General features: G+C 38.1%; 1 protein-coding gene across 2 annotated transcripts in view; it reads left to right on the top strand.

Annotated features, from left to right (window-relative positions):
- The window catches only part of LOC117791662 (homeobox protein homothorax), a 121,410-nt gene that overhangs the window by 83,939 nt on the left and 18,014 nt on the right, over positions 1-19,457 (top strand). For both annotated transcript variants that reach the window (XM_034631471.1, XM_034631472.1), the window contains exons 9-10: positions 8,210-8,305; positions 13,274-13,297. In XM_034631471.1, the coding sequence (XP_034487362.1) occupies positions 8,210-8,305; positions 13,274-13,297 (120 nt within the window). The remainder of the gene's footprint in view (positions 1-8,209; positions 8,306-13,273; positions 13,298-19,457) is intronic.

The following is a 19,457-nucleotide window of genomic DNA, read 5'->3' as shown; positions in this document are numbered from 1 at the left end:
ATGAAATGACAGCGACTATTTAACACGCATCAAAGCATGAATTTTATGCGTATGTGTGTAAGAGAGAGGGACAGAGAGGGCAGACTAGTGTGTGTGTGTGTGTGTGTGTGTGTGTGTGTGTGTGTGTGTGGTGTCGTCTGTGACTGTAAAAAAGGAAAAACCAGTGTCAAGGTTAACGACCAATGAATTTATTTTGCTTGAATAAATTTTACGATAATGAGGAAATTGTCGTTGTCGTTTTGGGTATTTTTAATGGTCGTAATGCTCTGGCGCTTGTGCTTCTTCTTGTTATTGTTATTGTTGTTGTTCACTGGTAATGCGCCTGCGTTTCAATTGTGCAAGCGAGATGGCAAATGTAGGTGTAGGTGAGCGAGAAACTTATTAAATAAAAAATGTCAGACAATTAAAAGGCACATTTATGACACACACACATATGTATAGTATTTGTATGTGTATCTTTAGCTGCATCTATGTATCTGTACCTATATCTGTATCTGTATCTGTATCTTTACACTCATTTAGAGTCTGGATTTGTTTGTCTGTCGCTTATCAGAAATGCCGCAAACGTTTTTCAATTTCCGGCTGGCACAGTTTCCTCTCTTTCCCCCCTCTCTCTCCTCTCTCTCCTTACGCCGCTTTTCCAGCGTCATTGAGGCAAACGTAAAATTCTGCTTTGATTTTGATTTGCTTTGGTCTGAGTCTCTTCTCTTATCCTGCCAATGCTGAAGGACTTCAACATTGGGAACGCCGTGCGCAACTCCATTTTACGTAACATTAATTCTGTGATTTATTAGGGTCACGTGACCGTCGTGACGGACGACTGAGTCACGAGGCGGCCAGACGCCGTGCCGTTAACGTTTCCCACTGACCGCAAGGCACCAAGTCAAGGGGAGTGAAGGGAGTGAAGGGAGTAAGGCGGCAGCAATACCTCATCATCAAATCTAGCTAATTTCAAGCGAATCAGACATGTACTCGCACAGTTAAAGCTGAAATTAAATTCACAGATAAAACATTATTATTATCATTTAATAATGATAAGGATAATGCGATGCAAAAGTTTTGTGATATTTCTCAAGCTGCAAAGTAATAATAAAAATAGAAACTAATGGTATTAAAAAAAATATTTACATTAAAATTAAAATATATACTAAATTGAGCACATAAATTTAAAATTTACAGCAATATAGTCTTTTTTAAAATATGCTAATAGTTTCAATTATTAAATGAACTCAAACTTAATTTTTGACACTATATTCAGCATTCTTAACAGAATCATATATAGTATATTTTCCTTTGTTTATAATAATCAAAAGCAACTAAAAAGTTTTCTTATTAATTTAAATTCGAGGTAATAATTAATAGTTAATAATGAGTATAGTTTGAGCAAAGTAATTTCAAAATAATGTAAAAGGATTATTTCAGCTTCATAAAAATTAAATAATTTTGAATAAATGTATAATTTAAATAATTTAAATATTTCTATAGAACAAATATATGAGTAAATGTATAAATACCTATATTTAAATGGTGCTCGTACAAAAATTAATGGAATTCTTAGCAATTCAAAGCAGAAAAGAAAACAAGTTTTGTTGTTCGTGTTGTTGTGGTTGTTGTTGTTGTGGTTGTTGTTGTTGTTATTTCTGGTGTTGCCTGTGTAGGTGTCATAAAGTGCATTCACATGAATGCGATAAAGTTTATTGTCAGCTTGCAAGCTGGCTGGCAACAAGAAAAATTAATACCAAAACATTTGCCTCGCAACGTTGTTGTCATTGTTGCTGTTGTTGTGGTTGTTGTTGTTATTGTTGTTGTTGTTGTCCCGGAGATCGCACACGCCTACGCAAACATGTCATTTCAGCTTAAGTTGGTCCATTGTACGTTTATATTAGTCGCGCGGGTCTCAGCATACAGATAAAGGGAGAGAGACAGAGAGAGAGAGAGAGAGAGTGAGAGGGAGGGAGGGAGGGAGGTAGGGAGACCTGAGCACTGGCTCCTCCATTGGACCAAGTGCTGATGATGTTCAGATTCTGCTCATTGTTGTTGTTGTTGTTCGCCGTGTGTGTCTTATGTGTGTGTCTTGTGTGTGTGTGTCTTGTGTGTGTGTGTGTGTGAGGCAAGAGTTACGAGCTGTGCGTCTGACTTTCAAATTCATTTCAAGTGTAAAGCGATATGTCGTCAAGCGGGCAGAGGATGAAACTGAGGCTGAAACTGAGGCTGAGGATGAGGTTAAGGCTGAGAATCTGGCCAAGATGAATGCTCAGCCAAAGGCAGGAGGAGGAGCGAAAAGAGGGGGCAGGGAGAACCTTGTCGCTTTGGTGACAAACTTTTGCCTTGCTTAAGTTACAAGTCATGTTTTTGTTTCTTCCCAGCTCATTTCATGTTGTCGGTTTTTTTCAGTTTTTTTTGTTTGCTTTCCGAAATGTTATTGAATTTGCAAAAAACAGGCAATCGAAAATGCCATCAAATCGCTTGAAAGTCCGACCATATGCCAGTTAAAGCTGACACGCCCACACGCCCACACGCCCACAATGCCAGCATTAAAATATAAATGCAGCTAAGCTTTTGAAATCCATTTTTGGGCGTTTGCTTGCATTTTTTTTTAATACATTAGACACGAACACAGCAACTGTATATCTCTCTCTCTCCCCCACTCTCTCACTCTCGCTCTTTGTCACTGTTTCTCCCGTCTCTTTCGGTGCTCGTTTAAGCCTGCCATTATTTTCATAACTACGCGCGAAAAGCTTTTTCATTTAAATTTAACAAAAATGTAGCGCACGTCGCGTCGCCATGGAAAATGTTGTAAAAATTGCAACGGGAAAATGCCAGCAAACAACCAACAACAACAACAGCAGCAACAATAACAATAACAATAGACAACTTGCGTTGTTTTTGCTGCTTTTGCATAGTCGTAAAGCAGCTGCAGCAGCGCCACCTTCCGGCCGCACACAGCACCTACTAAAGGTGCAATGCTGTAACCAAGTGTGCTCACCATTAAATACCCTGCAATCGCTAATTATTTCTTTAAAATTTAAAACTAATTAATTGCAAAATCATATGACAAATCTTTAAATAATATTGAATAAATTAATATTAATAATACAGTTTTATACTTGGCATTTATATTATACAAAAAAATAGAATACGTTTCAAAAGAATTTTAGGAAAATTTATAATTTCAAAGTCCGAACTGCCAACTTACTTTAAGAATATTCCCCTTTATTCAGACTTTATTAAGAGTCACTAAATTTTAAAATTCTTATTTCAATGCCAAATAATTTTCGCACTTCCGCAGAATATTATTCTTTATTTTCCAACCTCATTCAATTTGACTGCAATTGCGCATGCCCCTTTAACTGTACGTTTACAGGGTATAGAAATGAAATAAAAAAAACTTAATAAAAACGTTGCTCTTGCATTTCAGTGCTTAAAAAAATGGCGCACAACAAGAAAAAAGTTGAATATAAAATTCGTTTGTGCACGTGAATAATTACGAAAAAAGCAGCAAAATGTTGCAGTAAACAACAAAAACAACAATTACATACATGTCTAAATGAAATGTACCTGAGATAGAGAGAGAGAGAGAGAGAGAGAGAGAGAGAAGTGAGATTAAAAGAGACAGAATGAGGGATAAAATGTCAGCTCATTTAAACGAAACTTTTGCGGATTTTTGCACAGCTTAAACTGCTGTTTTTTTTAGGATCCGGCAAGAAAAATGAAAAAGATTTATAGAAAATAATTCAAATCACAGGGTATAACATACATTTAAACTGCAGCCGAGATAATAATAGAATGATATTCAAGATAGACAAATTATTTTATATTTTAGATAACAAATAATAATCACAAAAATAATATAACTATAACATAGATAGATAATTCTTCATTCTTTTCATTCGTTATGTTTTATTAAATTTTCATTAAATCCTTTTGAGATTAAATTTGTTCAATTTGAGCTGCTTACTCTACAGGGTATCTGAGAATCTTCTCTATACTTTGGCCTACGAATTTGTACTGCATTATTGAACTTTTTAATAATATTTCATTTTCTGCCTGAATTCCATATTTCCTGTCTGCGCGTTGCCGACGGCATTTCCAACAGTTTTCCAACAGATTTTCCTCAGCGCTTTTCCTACTTCTTTTCGCTGCATCCTTTTCACCTGCTTGTCACCTGTTAATGCCCTTCTTGGAATTGCTAAGTAAATTGATAAATTCGTAAGGTCTTCGATTCGGCCACGCCCACCCAGAGTCCCCCACCCACTGTGCCCCTTTTTGGTCAACTTGCCTCGCATTTCAGGCGTTCAACCAATTGGAAAATTTACACGTGCAAAATGATGAAAAATTGCTGCGGTTTTCCTTTCCCATTTTCCCTTCATTTTTTTTTTTTGCTGTTTATTTTATATTTTTTTAACGCGCCGCCGTCATTCGAAATTGTTCGGCATAAAATTGGAAAAGCCAACAAATATTTTCACTGCAACATTTTCATTTAAAGTTTAAAGTGACACATACACACACAAAGATACACACAGACAGACATATACAGATACAGATACATTTGAATTTGCTTTTTGTTTTCATTATTTTTCTTTTATTTGTTGTGTTCGTTTTGTGTGTTATTTAAATGTCCACATTGTTGTCGTTTTGTCAATTGTTGCTGTTGTTGTTGCTGTTGCTGTTGTTGTTGTTGTTGCTGTTGCTGTTGTTGTTGTTGTTGCTTTGTAATATTTTTAATTTTGCGCAGGCAGCGACATAAATCATTTTGTCGCGCATTGCAAAAATTCCAAAAGAGCAAGGCGAAAAAATTACAAAAATTTTTAAATTAGCTCGCAACACAGACACACACACACACCAACACACAAACACACACAGATACATACATATATAGAGAGAAAGATAGAGAAAGACATGAAATGGAAATGGAAATGGAAATGGGGGCGACTAGGTGGGCCAAGTTGTGGGCTGGAATTAAATTTTCATATGAAAAACTCCAGAATATAGCAACAATGTTGTTGTTTTTTTACTAGGGAGCAGGCTGTGAGGGGTGGGGGGTGGCTTTTGAGGGTGGGGGTGGAGCAAAAACAAAGCCAAATAGTAGAAAATTGGAAAGATGAAGTTGATTGTGATAGCAACAATGTTGTGGCACGTAGGGAGGATTGAGTGGAGCAGAAAGGGGAGTTGTGAGTGAAAGTAGGGACTGCTCTTAGGGGCTGGGGGTGAGAGTGGGGTTTGTTAGTACTGCTCCAAACGAAAAAAGCAATTTTCAATTTTTCTACACAAAAATGCGAGCGAAGCGACGCTGCTAAAAACTTTGACGACAGACAGCAAAGACAGAAGGCAGGGGGAGGAGGAGGAGGCGGGAGGGGTAGAGGAAGGGGGGTGAGTGCTTTGCTGTAGGGGTAGGGGGGTAGACGTTTGCGCCTTACAGTAGTCGCTGGCAAGTGATAAATCATTTCAACTGTCACTTTCGAAACACAATTTTATCTAAACACACACACACACTTACACACACACACTCACACACACACACAGCAGAGCTACAGAGACAGAAACAGACGACGGCATTTGGGGTTCAATTATTGTTGTTGTTGTTGTTGTAGTTGTTGTTGTAGTCTGGGGTGGCTTCTCTATTCGTAGTAAATGTGAAAATGTCAGCAATATGGAAAATTCATTGTTTATACATACAGTAAGTCAAGAAAGTGTTTTGACAAAATCAAAAATTTACACAATTTCATTTGATAAAAAATACATATTTTTCTTATTGAACTTTATTTAATTTTTTACTGCATTATTCTTAACTTTTAAAATATCCAAACAAATAAAAATAATTTATAACTAATTTAACTATTATTAATGTGTCAAAATAGTATATTCACTTACTGTATGTGTGTGTGTAAGTGCACTTATTAATGTGTGTCACTCACTGTTTTTTTGGCTGCATATGAACTTTGTGCCATTGATAACAACAACAACAAATACACACATTGCATTTCGAATTTTCTCCCCACACACTTTCCCATTTTCACATATTCTCATTTTCGAGTCTAATCAATGCACACAGGGCCAACAAGAGAATCTAGCGCCATTTATCAGCACTTGAGTGTCAGCATGGGGTTGGGGGTAGGGGTAGGGGCAGTAGTAGTGGTGGGGGGTGCACTCAAAATAGTTGCACTATAAATAGCCTCAGAAAAAATGGGGCTAACAAAATGCTGAAGTAGAATGAGAAGGAAAAAAAAAACAATAAATGTTTTAGCTTAAGTTTTCTTTTATTTTCTACTTTTTTTTTTGTGTTAGCTGAAATTGTGACAAAAACGCGCCGGCTATTGAAAATGTCATAAATTCGTGTGTCTACAACAGCAACAACAACAATAAAAAGCGGAAAACTATTTGGAAAAGATTTCTTTATGGTTTTTGGTTGTTGTTTTTGTGTTTTTGGCGCGCACATTTTTGTCAATTTATTGATTTAACATTGCATAATAAGCAGCAACAACCACAAAATCATTAACTTGGCTTTGGCATCTACAAACAAAGCGCCAACAGCAACAACTACACACACACACACACACACACACACATACAACAACAACAAGCAGAGCGAAAACGAGAAGAAACCTTTTTATTGACTGGTCGCTTCGTCTCGCAACTCAATTCGCCCTCAATTCGCCTCGTCTCGTCTTGCACACACACACATATAGTAAGTGTTCGTATTTTACTAGCGCCGTCTCGCTTGCACACACGCGACAGCTGCCAGAGCTAAGCAATGGCGCTGCCTTCTTACGATATAAGCAGACAGCGTGCTCAACTTACGATATGCTTACGATACGACGGGGAAATTGCTTTTGTGTCTGTGTGTGTGTGTGTGTGTGTGTGTGAGCAGCGCTCTCTGAGAGCGCTTCAGCGCAGACTGTTTGGCTCGGGCTACTGCTGCTGCTGCTCTGCTGCTGCGACGTCGACGTCGCTGCTGCCGTTGAGTAGTTTGTGCTGTCGCCTCTCATGTGTTTTTTTTTTTTATTTTTATTTTTTTTTTAACTATAAAAACGACAATAAAATTTTTAGTGCAAAGATTTATGTGCGAACAATTTGGTTTTTGGAGTCTTTGCCACTGCCTCTATCTCTGTCTCTCTCTCTCTATGGCATTCGCTGTTGCTGTTGCTGTCTCTTTCTCAGCCAGTGATCAACTCAATTAATTTGTTTGATTATGGATTTATTCTGATTGGACAGGTGCGACAGCTGTGCAATTTAATATGCCATTAATAATTTGATTTTAAAAACTAAGTCACTGCCAAATTGTCAAGCAGGGGAAGAAGGTTGGCAGTGGGACGGTGGGAGGGGGAGGGGAAGGGAGGGGAGGGCATCCCCTTGTGTACACGATAAACACCCCACAAAAGCGTTCATAAAACGTGCCCATTACTACCAACAAAATTGCCCATTAAGAAAACGAAGCAGACGCCTTCAACTTCTTCTTTCTCCTCATACTTGTTGTTGTTGCACTGGCCAAGCTAGAATTTAAATAAAGGTGCGTCGCCCTCTCTTAACAACAACAAAAAAAAAAACAAAAAAAAAATAAAATAAAATTTAATAGAAATTGCAGCCCTCTTGGACTTGGCCTGAAACGCCTTACCACTTGGCCCAGTGTCTTCATTGTGCTTTAGAGCCAATAAACCAAATTATTATTAGCGCCATTTTCATTCTTCTCATTTGCTTTTTTCTACTTGTTCTTGTTCTTTACACTCGCTTTTGTTCACTTTTGGGCACTGCGTATTTCATTTAAAGTTTTATGCCCTTAAATTGGTCATTAGAGGGGTGAGAAGGGGCTTTGGGGGAGGGGGCAAAGCTGGAGACAGTTGTTGCTGTTGTGTTGACGGAGGGGGTAGAGGAGGGAGGGGGTAGGGGAAGGGAGCTTAGCATGTTCCACACCTGTCACTCAATGCCGTCTGACGAAAGCAGCTCACAAAAGTCTTAACTCTGTCCAAGTGTGTGTAAATGTGTGTGTAGGTGTGTGTAGGTGTGTGTGTGCTGGCTTAACATATTTAACATACTGTCAATATTGTGCAAATCCTTAAGTTGACAACTGTTACAAATCGCGTTCAGTTTTGTGGCTTATGAACTTAAGATTGTTGATAAGAGTTATCAAGTTATCGAGTTATCGAGATATGATTATCTTTACCAATGTTATTTCTCTATACTAATGTGCGGCTTCTCTCGCTCTCTCTTGCAGGACGATGGTGTCGAAGAGAATGGTCCTCTCCTGCCGATGCTCGCAATGCAGACGCCTCTCGGCGATTGTATTCCTCAGTCTTCCTTGGTAGTCCTGGTAAGTAATACTCCCGTTTCTAAATATACCTAAATATATGCTTAATTCCTCACTTATCGAACTGGGGGTCTTATGACCCAGCGACCAACTGACGTCAATGTGTTTCTATTAGATTTAATTGATTTACAATATCGATTTCTATTATTTTCCTTTTTTTTTTTTGCTATTCACTTTTTTAGGGGAGTTTAAATAGAAACCTGCCATATGACAGTAGTGTAGCATTGTTGTTGTTGTAGTTCCTTCTTTTTTTTGCGATTGTTTGCTTTTTTTTTCGTCTTTTTTTTTGGCCAGGCCAGAGAGATCCGTCGGCCAGATTGTGCCAAAGAGTTAACGTTAATGGCAAACTACTAACAATGGCCGCTGCCTCACGGCCCGGCGCAGTAGGTAATTTCTATAATGATATACGAACTTGCCACAGGCCACAAAAATGCCAAACAAAGGCAGCCCAGTCAGCCAGTTGGCCAACTGCTTGGCCCAGCCACTGACTGGCCAACTGCTCAACTGGCCAACTGGCAACCACAACAACAACAGCAACAACAACAACAACTAGCTCTGCTATGATGCTGATAATGGCGTTCATAGCATTGAGGCAGTCAAAGAGCCAATGGATCAGGATCACAGCCAGACAATTCACATCAGAGTCAAGCCAATGCCATTTACCATGGCCAACATCGTGGCTAACGCACTCCGAACGGTGCACTGTCCAACAAACTTGCGGTTTGACAAGTAAATTTCATTCTATTTACTGCTTAGATTCTTTATAGCAAGGTGGCAACTCCAATTCACTGCACTGCACAACAAATGTGATGTTTGCTAGCGGAAATATCTCTATTTACTACTAAAAAGCGGGAGATTTTTTTTTTTTTTTTTTAAACTCTTACTTTAAATTTATTTAATTTTTAAGTAATTTTTTACATATGAAACTCTGCGCCTTAAAGAATATTTATTTGTACTTATACTAGACTTTTTTTTGTCACTTATGCGATCTGGCAACTTTAGCACAGTTGACTCTTTAACTGTCTTGTTATTGGCAAAAAAAAAAAAAAAAGTTCTGTTTTTTCTAACAATTCACTGTTATAAGGCTAGATTTGCTAGTTATTCCTCTAGCGATCTGGCAACGTCATGGCAACTAGCTAGATAAAATATTACAAGTACTATATATAAGCACTATAGCTTTTTTTCATAAAATCCATATGTAATTTTTATTTACTCTAATAATTTTTTTTATTTTTTTTTTTTTTTGCTCTTATAAATTTTGCTTTTGTTGCATAGTGTAGTTTTACTATGCGTTCCGCTTTATGGGGCGGAGCTCTTGCCTGCAATGCGTGCCAATTATGATGCAGCTTTTTTTCTAATATTCCACACACACACACACACACACAAATACACAGATTCCCTCTGCTTCGCTCTTGCTCTTTGCTTGCTGTCTCTTTCGTTGCATCTATGTGTCTATGGTGTAATCAAAATTCCAAGTGCCAGCAGGTTGCTCACTCGAGCAATTCGTTAAAGTCAATTTGCAAATCATTTTTCCATTGAAACTCAATCTACGTCCAAGTGAAAATACCCAAAAGGAATGAACTTGCAGCTCAGCTCTAACTTCTTCGTCTTCGTCTTCTTCGTCTTCTTCTGTAGTCTGCAGTCTGCAGTCTGCAGTCTCTAGTCTTTAGGTCTGTCGTCTCTTCAGCTTTCACATCCACATCCACATCCACATCCGCGTCTTTGCCTCCTTTGCCGCATCGATAATAATGATTTTCTTTGAAATGCATACTTGAGCTCGGTCTTCGGTCTTCGGTCTTCGGCCTCGTGGCTAAGACGCTGGCTTAAAAGCAGAGGAAAAAGCAAAAAAAAAATGCTGAAAATAACTGACAGACAACTTTGTGTGCGCTGACTCCCTCTGCTCCCCCCGCTGCCCCCTCTTTTGCCTCCCCTTTTAACTTAGACTTCGATGGCTTCGAACGTGGTGTAATAATACTAAATTGTTGCTGATTATCCTTTTGGCGGTTCGCCTTTGGACATGTTCTTGCTCTTGGTCTGAGTCTTGGGCTCTGTCTACGTTTTGGACTTGCTTTCTGGCTCTTTTGCATATGCGGTTGTTGTTGCTGTTGTTGCTGTTGTTGCCTGAAAATGGCGTCACAGTCAAGTGAACAAGAGGCAAGCAGCCGAAGTTGCCTCACTGTGGCATCTCCATGCGCTCTGCTCCATTGTGGATCTCTCTGCAACTCTATTTCGGCTGGGAGCTTGGAACTCCGCCTCTGCCCTGTGCTCTTGGCTTGATTTTGAAAGAAATCAAGCAAAAATCAAAGCCAAAGCCGCCAAGAAACACAAACCACTTCACTGTAAAGTCAAGTTGAGTCGAGTGGAGAGATGGAAGATGAAAGAGGGAAGACGAGAGACGAGAGTCTAGGCCCACTTCAATGGTCACATAAATAGACTTGGAGTCGCGCTTGAGTCTCTGACTCTTTTGGCCAGGCTTTCGGCCATTGGCAGCATTGGGATTGGGATTGGGAAAATCGTGTGGTCCGTTGCATTTGCCATACGGCATTTTGGGTGCTTCATTTTTATATGCTTCACTTGGCCAGCTTTGTCGGCACTTGAGCTGCTTTTGGCCGTTTTTCCACTTGAGAAAAAAAAAAAAAAAAAACACACACACGTTTTTTTTTCGCGGAAAATTCTCTGTTTTGGTAATTACCGTTAAATGACCCAAGTTGCCAGCTGTCAAACTGAGCAAATGTGAAACTGAGAAATTGAAAAAAAAAAACACTGTGCAAAATCGCAGTCCTTGACAATTGTCAAACTCTTCTTCTTCTTAAAGACTCAAGGCTGAGAGCTGCAACTTCAACTACAACAACAACAACAACTACAACTTCAACTTTGTTCGCTGTCTGCAAATTAATTGCGCCCAGGCCAACAGACTGTAGACCAGAGCCACAACTTGGCCAAGTCGTTGGCACAAACAAATTTTGCATACAAAATGGCAATGTTTTTTTTTTTTTTTTTTATTTTGGTTTTTTTTTTTGCGCTCGGCAAAGTTAGTCGAAGTTGCACTTTGCATTTTAACATTTAAACATTTTAAGAGACGGCGACAACTTCCAGCAAAATCAATTAACAAACAATAAACGTTTGTTGGCCAAGCCAGACACGTATTTTATTTAAGTATCTAGAATATTAAAATGGGATCAGACACGACCGCTGCTTTGCGCCTGGGTGAGCGAGTGAGAGCGCCGCTGAGAGAGTGGGGAGGGCAGAGTGAGATGGAGACAGTGACAAAAATTGAGGCACTGCGTCGGCGACATTCATGGAAACGTTTTTGGAATATTTGAGAGGCTTGAACAACGCTTTCTTTAATGCGTTTGCGACTGCAACAACAACAACAACAACAACAACAGCTGAAAGATACTGTTTGTTGTTGTTGTTGCTTGGTTGCAATGATGGCGACTCAAGCTTAATCTGTCGCAATGTTCTCGCGCAGACCTTTGGTGAGAACCAGGAACGACGGACGACGAACGACGAACCACCCAGCCGACTGACAACCAGCCGACTGACAACCAACGACCGCCGACAGTCACCGCATCAACTTAAGACGATTATTTATGAACTGCGCAGCTCTGGACTCTATAGGATGGGATGGGACAGGACGGAGGAGGGAGGACAGAGGACGGAACTTGGCAATGGCCGCTGCAGGACACTGACATCGAGAACGACAACAACAGCAACAACAACAGCAACAACAACAGCAACAACAACGACATCGACACCGTCAGTTGAAGCGTCACCTTCGTGTACATGTGTACAATGTTGCAATGTGGCAATGTGGCAATGTTGCAATGCGTGTTCGATGACTTAAATGACAACGCAGTCAGGGATCAGAGCCAAGCAGAGCCGAGCAGAGCAGATGCCAATACTCTTAGCCATGTTATTACAAAGTGGCTAAATGACTGCCAAAGTATGAGCTGGCAACTCAAGGCAATCAATCAGCTCAACAGTCGACGAGATGATTATCACACATGTTCCTCAGTCCTCTGTCCTTCGTCCTCTGTGCTACGTCTGATTTTGGCATTTCTGTTGCCATAAACTATGCAAGCTATGGGCCAATAGCAAATGGCCAATGCTTGCGCACTCGTTAAGGCCAATTCCAAAGCTAAAGCTCAGCTAAAAAAAAAAAAAAAAAAAATAAATAAAAAAAATAAACCTAAAAACCAGATGAGCTGCGAGACCTCGGTTTCAAAATTTGCATATTGCCCTCCGGCTGCAAATGGGCTATAAAAACAGAGCTAAACAATTTGATTTGCGTGTGAAAATGCATAAATAAAAAAAATATGTATTTCAAACCGAAAAAATTAAATTTCACATGCTGCTTTTGTTTTATTTTTATATTTATTTCTTGATTGTTTTTTGTTTTGTTCTTTTTTTTATGTCGATTTGCTGCATTTGATTTGCTCCAAATATTTTTGGTTCACACTTCGAACTGATTCCGCAGGCTTCATAGTTATTTGATTGATTGCCAAAAGCAGAGTCTGCACAATGCGTGTGAGAGTGTGTGAATATATATCATATTTTTATGGCAACAACAACAACAACAACCAGAACAACAACTAAAACAACAACATCATGTTGCGGTCAAAGTCTGCACGAAAATTTAAAAAATTTTGTTTTTTTTTCCCCCTTTTGGGGTTTTCGGAGCTTGAGCCTGAGTCACAAACACACACACAAAAAATATGAAAAGATTTATTGTGTTTCGGATTTTTGAGGCCTGAGAAATTTTAGAATGCCAGCGAATTGAACTTGTTGGCAAAGATAACTCATTTGTTTTGTGTGCTCAAGTTGTTTTTCGGTGTTGGCATTGTTTGTTTTAAATTTGTTAATGAAATTAAGGTGAAAGGTGGGCGTTGCCAACTGTTTTAGAGTTTAAATAATATTTATTATGCATTCGCAACTAATTTATTTATGTTATTCTCTATTTTATTGCAGACAATTTCGGAACGAGTGCAAGTGGTAAGCTTTCTCTTTAAATTTATATTGTTATTATATTTTGTTATATATATTTATTCATGCGCCAATGAAAAGCATCAGTGTAGGCCTCAAATCACGCCCAGCTGCTACAAAATGGCCAAAAAAAAAATAAAAAATAAAAAAAAAAGAATGCGTTGTCGAACAAGCTGAAGAAGAAGAAGCAGAAGAATCTGCAGCGTAGCGTAACGCTTGCTCTATCTTTATCTCTCTCGCACTCTCCCACTCGCTCACTCTCGCTGTGTCGATCTCTGTCTAAACTGAAAATTGTATAGCTTGTGACTTGCTGGCTGCCTTTTGATGCGCCCTTAATTTAGTATTTGACAGGACCCATAATTATAAACGGGCATAACCCATCATCAGCATCAGCAACAGCTACAACAACAACAGCAGCAACAACAACAACGGCACAAGGCTGGTACAACAACTAAATGCTGGGGCCATATAAATTTTCTGATTAAGAGCCATCTTATCATTATTATAGACTGTGCGCACGCTCGTTCTCAGTTCTCAGTTCTCTGCTGACTCCTCTGACGACTGCTGAAACAAAAAAAAAAAAGGGGGAAAAATAAAATAAAATACCAAAACACTCACACACACACACACACACGCTCCCCCTGCCCCGCTCCAAAGGCATTATAGGGATTTAGTTTTTGGGATTTCGATTTCTCACACAAGGCAGCCCGAAAAACGAGAAGAGCTAAAAAAAAACAACAACAACACAGAAAATGAAAAAGAAAGATATAAGAAATGTGTAGAACATATTGTTGCCTGGGTCTCGTTTCCGAAGATTTCCTGTGAAATACTTTAAGCCCCGGCCCTGGGCATGCCAGCGAGAGACCCCAGAATAACTATAAGAACAAGAACAAGATTGTGACTGAGACTGAGACTGAGACTTTGAACTGCGACTGGAACTGAGACTCCGTTTCGGTTACTCTCTGTTCCGTTCGGTTTGGTTTGGTTCGATTCGGTTCTGTGTTTTGTTGTGTTGTGTTTTGGGTTAAGCATACTTGAAATTCTTGTTTCAACTCAGCGGCGAGTATTGGGGGCGGGGGTGCAACACACACACACACACAACAGTTGAGTGTGTGTAATTTAATACGCTTTCGAAATTAACAAATATATGCACATATATATGTAGATAAATATATATTTATATATACTTATATACAAATGTGTATACATCTCGATATGCTTGGTAGGCATGAAAGGTCACACAGCGCCAGAAAGATTTAAATTTGAAATTAGTATGGCCGCATCGAGCAACATAAATAACAACACCAACAGCAACAACAACAACTTCGACAAGCATGTCTTACAAAGCCTTTGTGGCTGAGTTTTGGGGCAACTTTGAAGGAAATATTTCATTATTATTAGACAGTTGCTGAGCAGTCGAGCAGATTCTTCGCCGCTTCTAACTCTTCGAACTCTTCCAACTAGACAGACAGACAGGTCATTGATTTTTGTCCAAGATGCCAAGATTCCCCAGCTCAGAGTTTTCTGTTAATTTATGCAGCGGCTGCCTCATGTTATTAACTGTAATTTGCATATTATAAAGCTGATACGAGTTGTTTTTTTTTTTTTCTTCAAAGATTTATTCTTTTTTCCCCAACATTTTATTTGGTTTCGATTTTTCTTACCATTTGCTGCTGCCAAATGCCTTATTTCCTTTCTTAATAAACCATTTTGTTGTTGCACTCATTTCCAATTTTTTTCTTTTCTTTTAGTATTTTTTTTTTTTTTTTTTCTGCAGACTTTTCTTTTGCTTTCAATATGGCCGCGAAGCAGCGGCAAAACGTTTGGCAAAAATGTTTTGCAATTTGCCGTTGAAAGATTTTCACATGCCACAAAGAGGGGCAACAACACCGGAAAGCGGGGTATAAGCAGAAGGGGAGTGGGGAGTAGGGGGGCCTTCGTGTCGTGACTGATGCGTTATAATTTTCATGCTGTTAAAAAAGCATTTTCAGTGTATTATTAAAAAAAAAAACAACAGCAACAACCTCATGTTGTTGTGCTGTGTTGTTGTTGTTGTTCTGTGTTCTCTGTTCTCTCCTCGGTGTTCTGTGGGGACCGCCTTGACTTTTGTCTGCTGCAATTTCGATGTCAAAAATCAACGGCAGACATTTATTTTTGTATTCTCCTTTTTTTTTTTGTTGGTATTTTTTTGTTGTGCTAAACGAAATTACACGCTTATGAATTGCTTAATATCATGTTGAAAATAATAATATGAATTGCATATAAAAAGCAACGAAATATTGTAGAATGACGTGTCCTAGACACAAAGTTGGACAGACGAAGAGATTTGAGAACGGAGCTGCTTTTCTGAAATTAATTTCATGGAATTGAACTTTGTTTCTAATTCAGATATTTATTTGGAATATATAAAACATACTTTACTTAACTGAATAATTAGCTAGTCTTTCTGATAAACTATGGTTAAAATGAGAATATAAAGATTGTGCGTTATCTTATATAAATAAATAGAAACAAAAATAAATAAAATAAATATAAAGCAGATTCGAAAAATTAATTAAATAGATATATTTGTTAGTTAAATTTTTGGAATAGTAAATAGAAACATTAAAATATATAAATTTTAGTAAAGTTATTCAAGTAAAGAGTCGTTAAAAGCTAAATAAAAGATTAAATAAATATAAAGGAGATTTGAAAAATAAACTTAGATTGAAATATTTGTTTTAAAGTTTGTTAGCTTCAATTTTTAGAGTGGTAAATAGAAACATTAAAATATATAAACTTTAGTAAAGTTATTCAAAGAGTCGATAAAAGCTTAATAAAAGACTAAATAAATATAAAGGAGATTTGAAAAATATATTTAAATTGAAATATTTGTATTATAGTTTGTTAGTTAAATTTTTAGAGTGATAAATAGAAACTTTAAAATATATACATTTTAGTAAATTTATTCAAGTAAAGAGTCGATAAAAGCTAAATAAAAGATTAAAAGATTTGCACTTTATATTATAAAATATAGGGATACAAAACGTACAGCTATTTATATAGAAATATTCCTAATACGACTTAAAAGTCTGCTTTGTGTGTTACCAGAAATGTGAACTCTTTGAACTCTGTTCCTTACCTATTCTTAGACTTCATAAGTCACCAGGCAGGCAGTTAATGAAGTTAGCCTGAAAGTCTGTGAAAAGATCTACTCATTCCATCGATATTCTACCGGCTTAGATGACGTGTCAATGTGAGTGAATTACACTACACTACACTACACAACACTACACATGGCATGGCATGTGCATAAGAAATATGCATAGTCCGACTCAATCTGGGTTCCAGTTTCAGTTGGAGTTTCAGAGCTAAGCCTAAGCCAGGTCTAAAGCAACAACACACGGCGAGGAGACTGAAAGAACACCCAAAAACAAATTAAACGCGTTGCCATTAATCTTCAAACTTGTGAGACGCACATCATCATATATGTATATCTATATATCTATATATATATATATCTATATATTTATATATATGAGTGCAGCTCCAGCTGCGGGCTAATAGGGGAATGGCACAGGTTGGACAAGTGGGACAGGTGGGGAGGGGGGCATGCGTCTTTGGTGGCTCCACAAGACGGCTCCGCAATCAAGGTGAGATGCATTTCAACATGTCTCATAAATTCGTGCGGATTGAGCGCAAAGCGCACAAAAATCTTGTCCAGACGTTCGTTGTCTGTAGATTTGCATAAACTCCGTGAGCTTTGCCCAGAAGAAGACTGCAACACACGCAAGAGTGTGTAAGTGTGTCTGTGTGTGTGCTATGTGTGTGTGAAGTCCATATATAAATAAATATATATGTGCGCTTTTCGTATATATTTCTTTAACTGCGTTCATAAATTTGCCAAATTTGACAATTATGCGCATTAATAATAAATAAAATTGACAATAATTGAATTTGAATAATTTGATTTTGCATATGTAAAGAGAGAGCGACAAAGACAGCTAGCTATGTAGCTGAGAGAGTGAGAGAGGGAGAGAGGCAGCGGGGCAGACTGAGTTGGGAGGTATACATATGGCTAATCTGCATATAAGGCGGTTGCTCTGACAGCTTTTTGTTGCTGTTGCTGTTGTTGTTGTTGTTGCTCTTACCTCTTTTTTTTTTGTGGGTAGGCGTGAAAACATGTGTTGGCTTTGCTTTTTTTATATTTTCTGTGTTGTTTGTATTTTTTTTTACTTTTTTGTTCATTGTTGTTGCTGCCATTTACGCTCGGAATTTTAATAAACTTTTGAGCACTTTGGGCAGCTTTTTATATGTATGTATTTTTTAAGTTTTTTCATGCAGTTTTTTGTGCAGATTTAAGCTAAGCGCAAAAAAGTGAACAGCAGCCTGAGAACCGAAACCAAAAGTCCAAGGCGACCGACCTACCAATCTCAGCGGACCGCAAAAATCCGTATAAAAATAATGAGGCATGAACATGTTGCAGCATCCAACAGCAGCAACATCAGCAACATCAGCAACATCGGCAGCAACTGCAACAAGCAATATTATTATTATTATTTTTATTATTATTATATTTTTTGTTGCCGGCAAAACAATGCAACTGACGCTGCTGCAAAATATTGCAGCGGATCACACAAATCCGCCATAAAAAATACATATACACATGTGTATATGTGTGTGTGTGTGTGTGTGTGTGTGTTGGCAAACTGGTCAAGCCAAAAGCTAAAGCCGCTTTCGTGTTAATACCTCAAAACGTTGCTGTCTTTCTTCTTTTTCCCCACTCTCTCTCTCTCTCTCTTATTCTCCCACTTTGTGGCAGCCTCCTCCTTCTCCTCCTTGATATTGGGCAGCGCAAAAAATGGCTACAAAAATTGCTATTGACTTTAGCCTGTGTGTGTGTGTGTGTTTGTGTGTGTGTGTCTGCCATATGCCATACATATATGAGTTTTGGTTAAACCTTCAACGGCTGTTGTTCCTCTTATTGACTTGTTGCCGTTTTATGGCGTTGTCCGATTGGTGATCCATCATCATTTTGAGGCCTGTACATAATTTGCAGGCTTTTCGCACATGAAAATCGTTAGGGAAATTGGGCACATTTAAGTGCTCGCCGGTAAATTGCTTATGGAAAATAATGGCTGTTGAAAAGACATCTCTTAAGTATCGACTGCAAAATGAAGAGCCTGGGAAAAACAAAACATTGCAAAATGGTTAGAGAAATGAGATTAGATTCCATTTATTTTTGTATTCAATACGAGTCACATTCAACATTTTTTATATACAAAACTATGAGAAGAAAACGCTAGCTTAAAAATATCAATAGAATTTATTTAAAATTAATAAAACTGATTTCCAGACATGAGCCATTTATGCTAAATAAAATAAATATATTATAAATAAATATAAAATATATTTTTTTTATATATCACATATTTTTTTTAATTTATTCACTTAATTTTATTTATTAGTCTAAAACGAATTGAGTTAGCAAAATAATTATTATTAAATCTCTAATGTTTTACCAATTGTAAACATATTAATTTGAGCGGCAATAAATTTCGCAAGTTTGTATCTGACACTTGTGAACTTGGCTTAAGCCATTTGACGAGTTGGCTAAAAGTATGTCAACTGATTCTAAGTCCACTCGGCCTCATCAATTGCAATGCAGCTGGAAATTTACAAAAAACTGAAGCCCCTGCAAAGCCAACAAAAAAAACAACTACAACAAGAACAACAACAACAACAACTACAAAAAGAAAAACAACAACAAGAACAACATTGCCCATCAATTATTCAGGCGCCGTGCAATTTTTCAACATTTAATTAAGTCATATGGCAAGCACTTTAAGCTTTATTAATTTGCCGATCGTATAAAAGTAATAGCTTTTCATAATTGTCGTCAGCCAGTGGCAACTCACTTCACTCCCCCCCCTCAGTGCCCCCTTCTCACCCCTGCACTCCACACACTTGACTCGGAGATGTGCGACAAATCCGAGCGAGTGAAGTGTCGGGAAATTAATTGCCGATGTTTATCATACACGTAATATTCAATAAACTTTTCATATTCATATCGTTGTTTGTCGTATAAGCAATGAAAAGTGTTTGGCTTAAAGCGGCGCAGGCGCATAAATCATTGGTGTGAGTGTGTGTGTGCTTAACTTGGCTAATAAGCGAGATCAGGCCAACAGCA

Source organism: Drosophila innubila (assembly GCF_004354385.1).
Source record: "Drosophila innubila isolate TH190305 chromosome 3R unlocalized genomic scaffold, UK_Dinn_1.0 2_E_3R, whole genome shotgun sequence".
NCBI classification, from domain to species: Eukaryota; Metazoa; Arthropoda; class Insecta; order Diptera; family Drosophilidae; genus Drosophila; species Drosophila innubila.
This window is presented reverse-complemented; position numbering and strand designations above follow the sequence as displayed.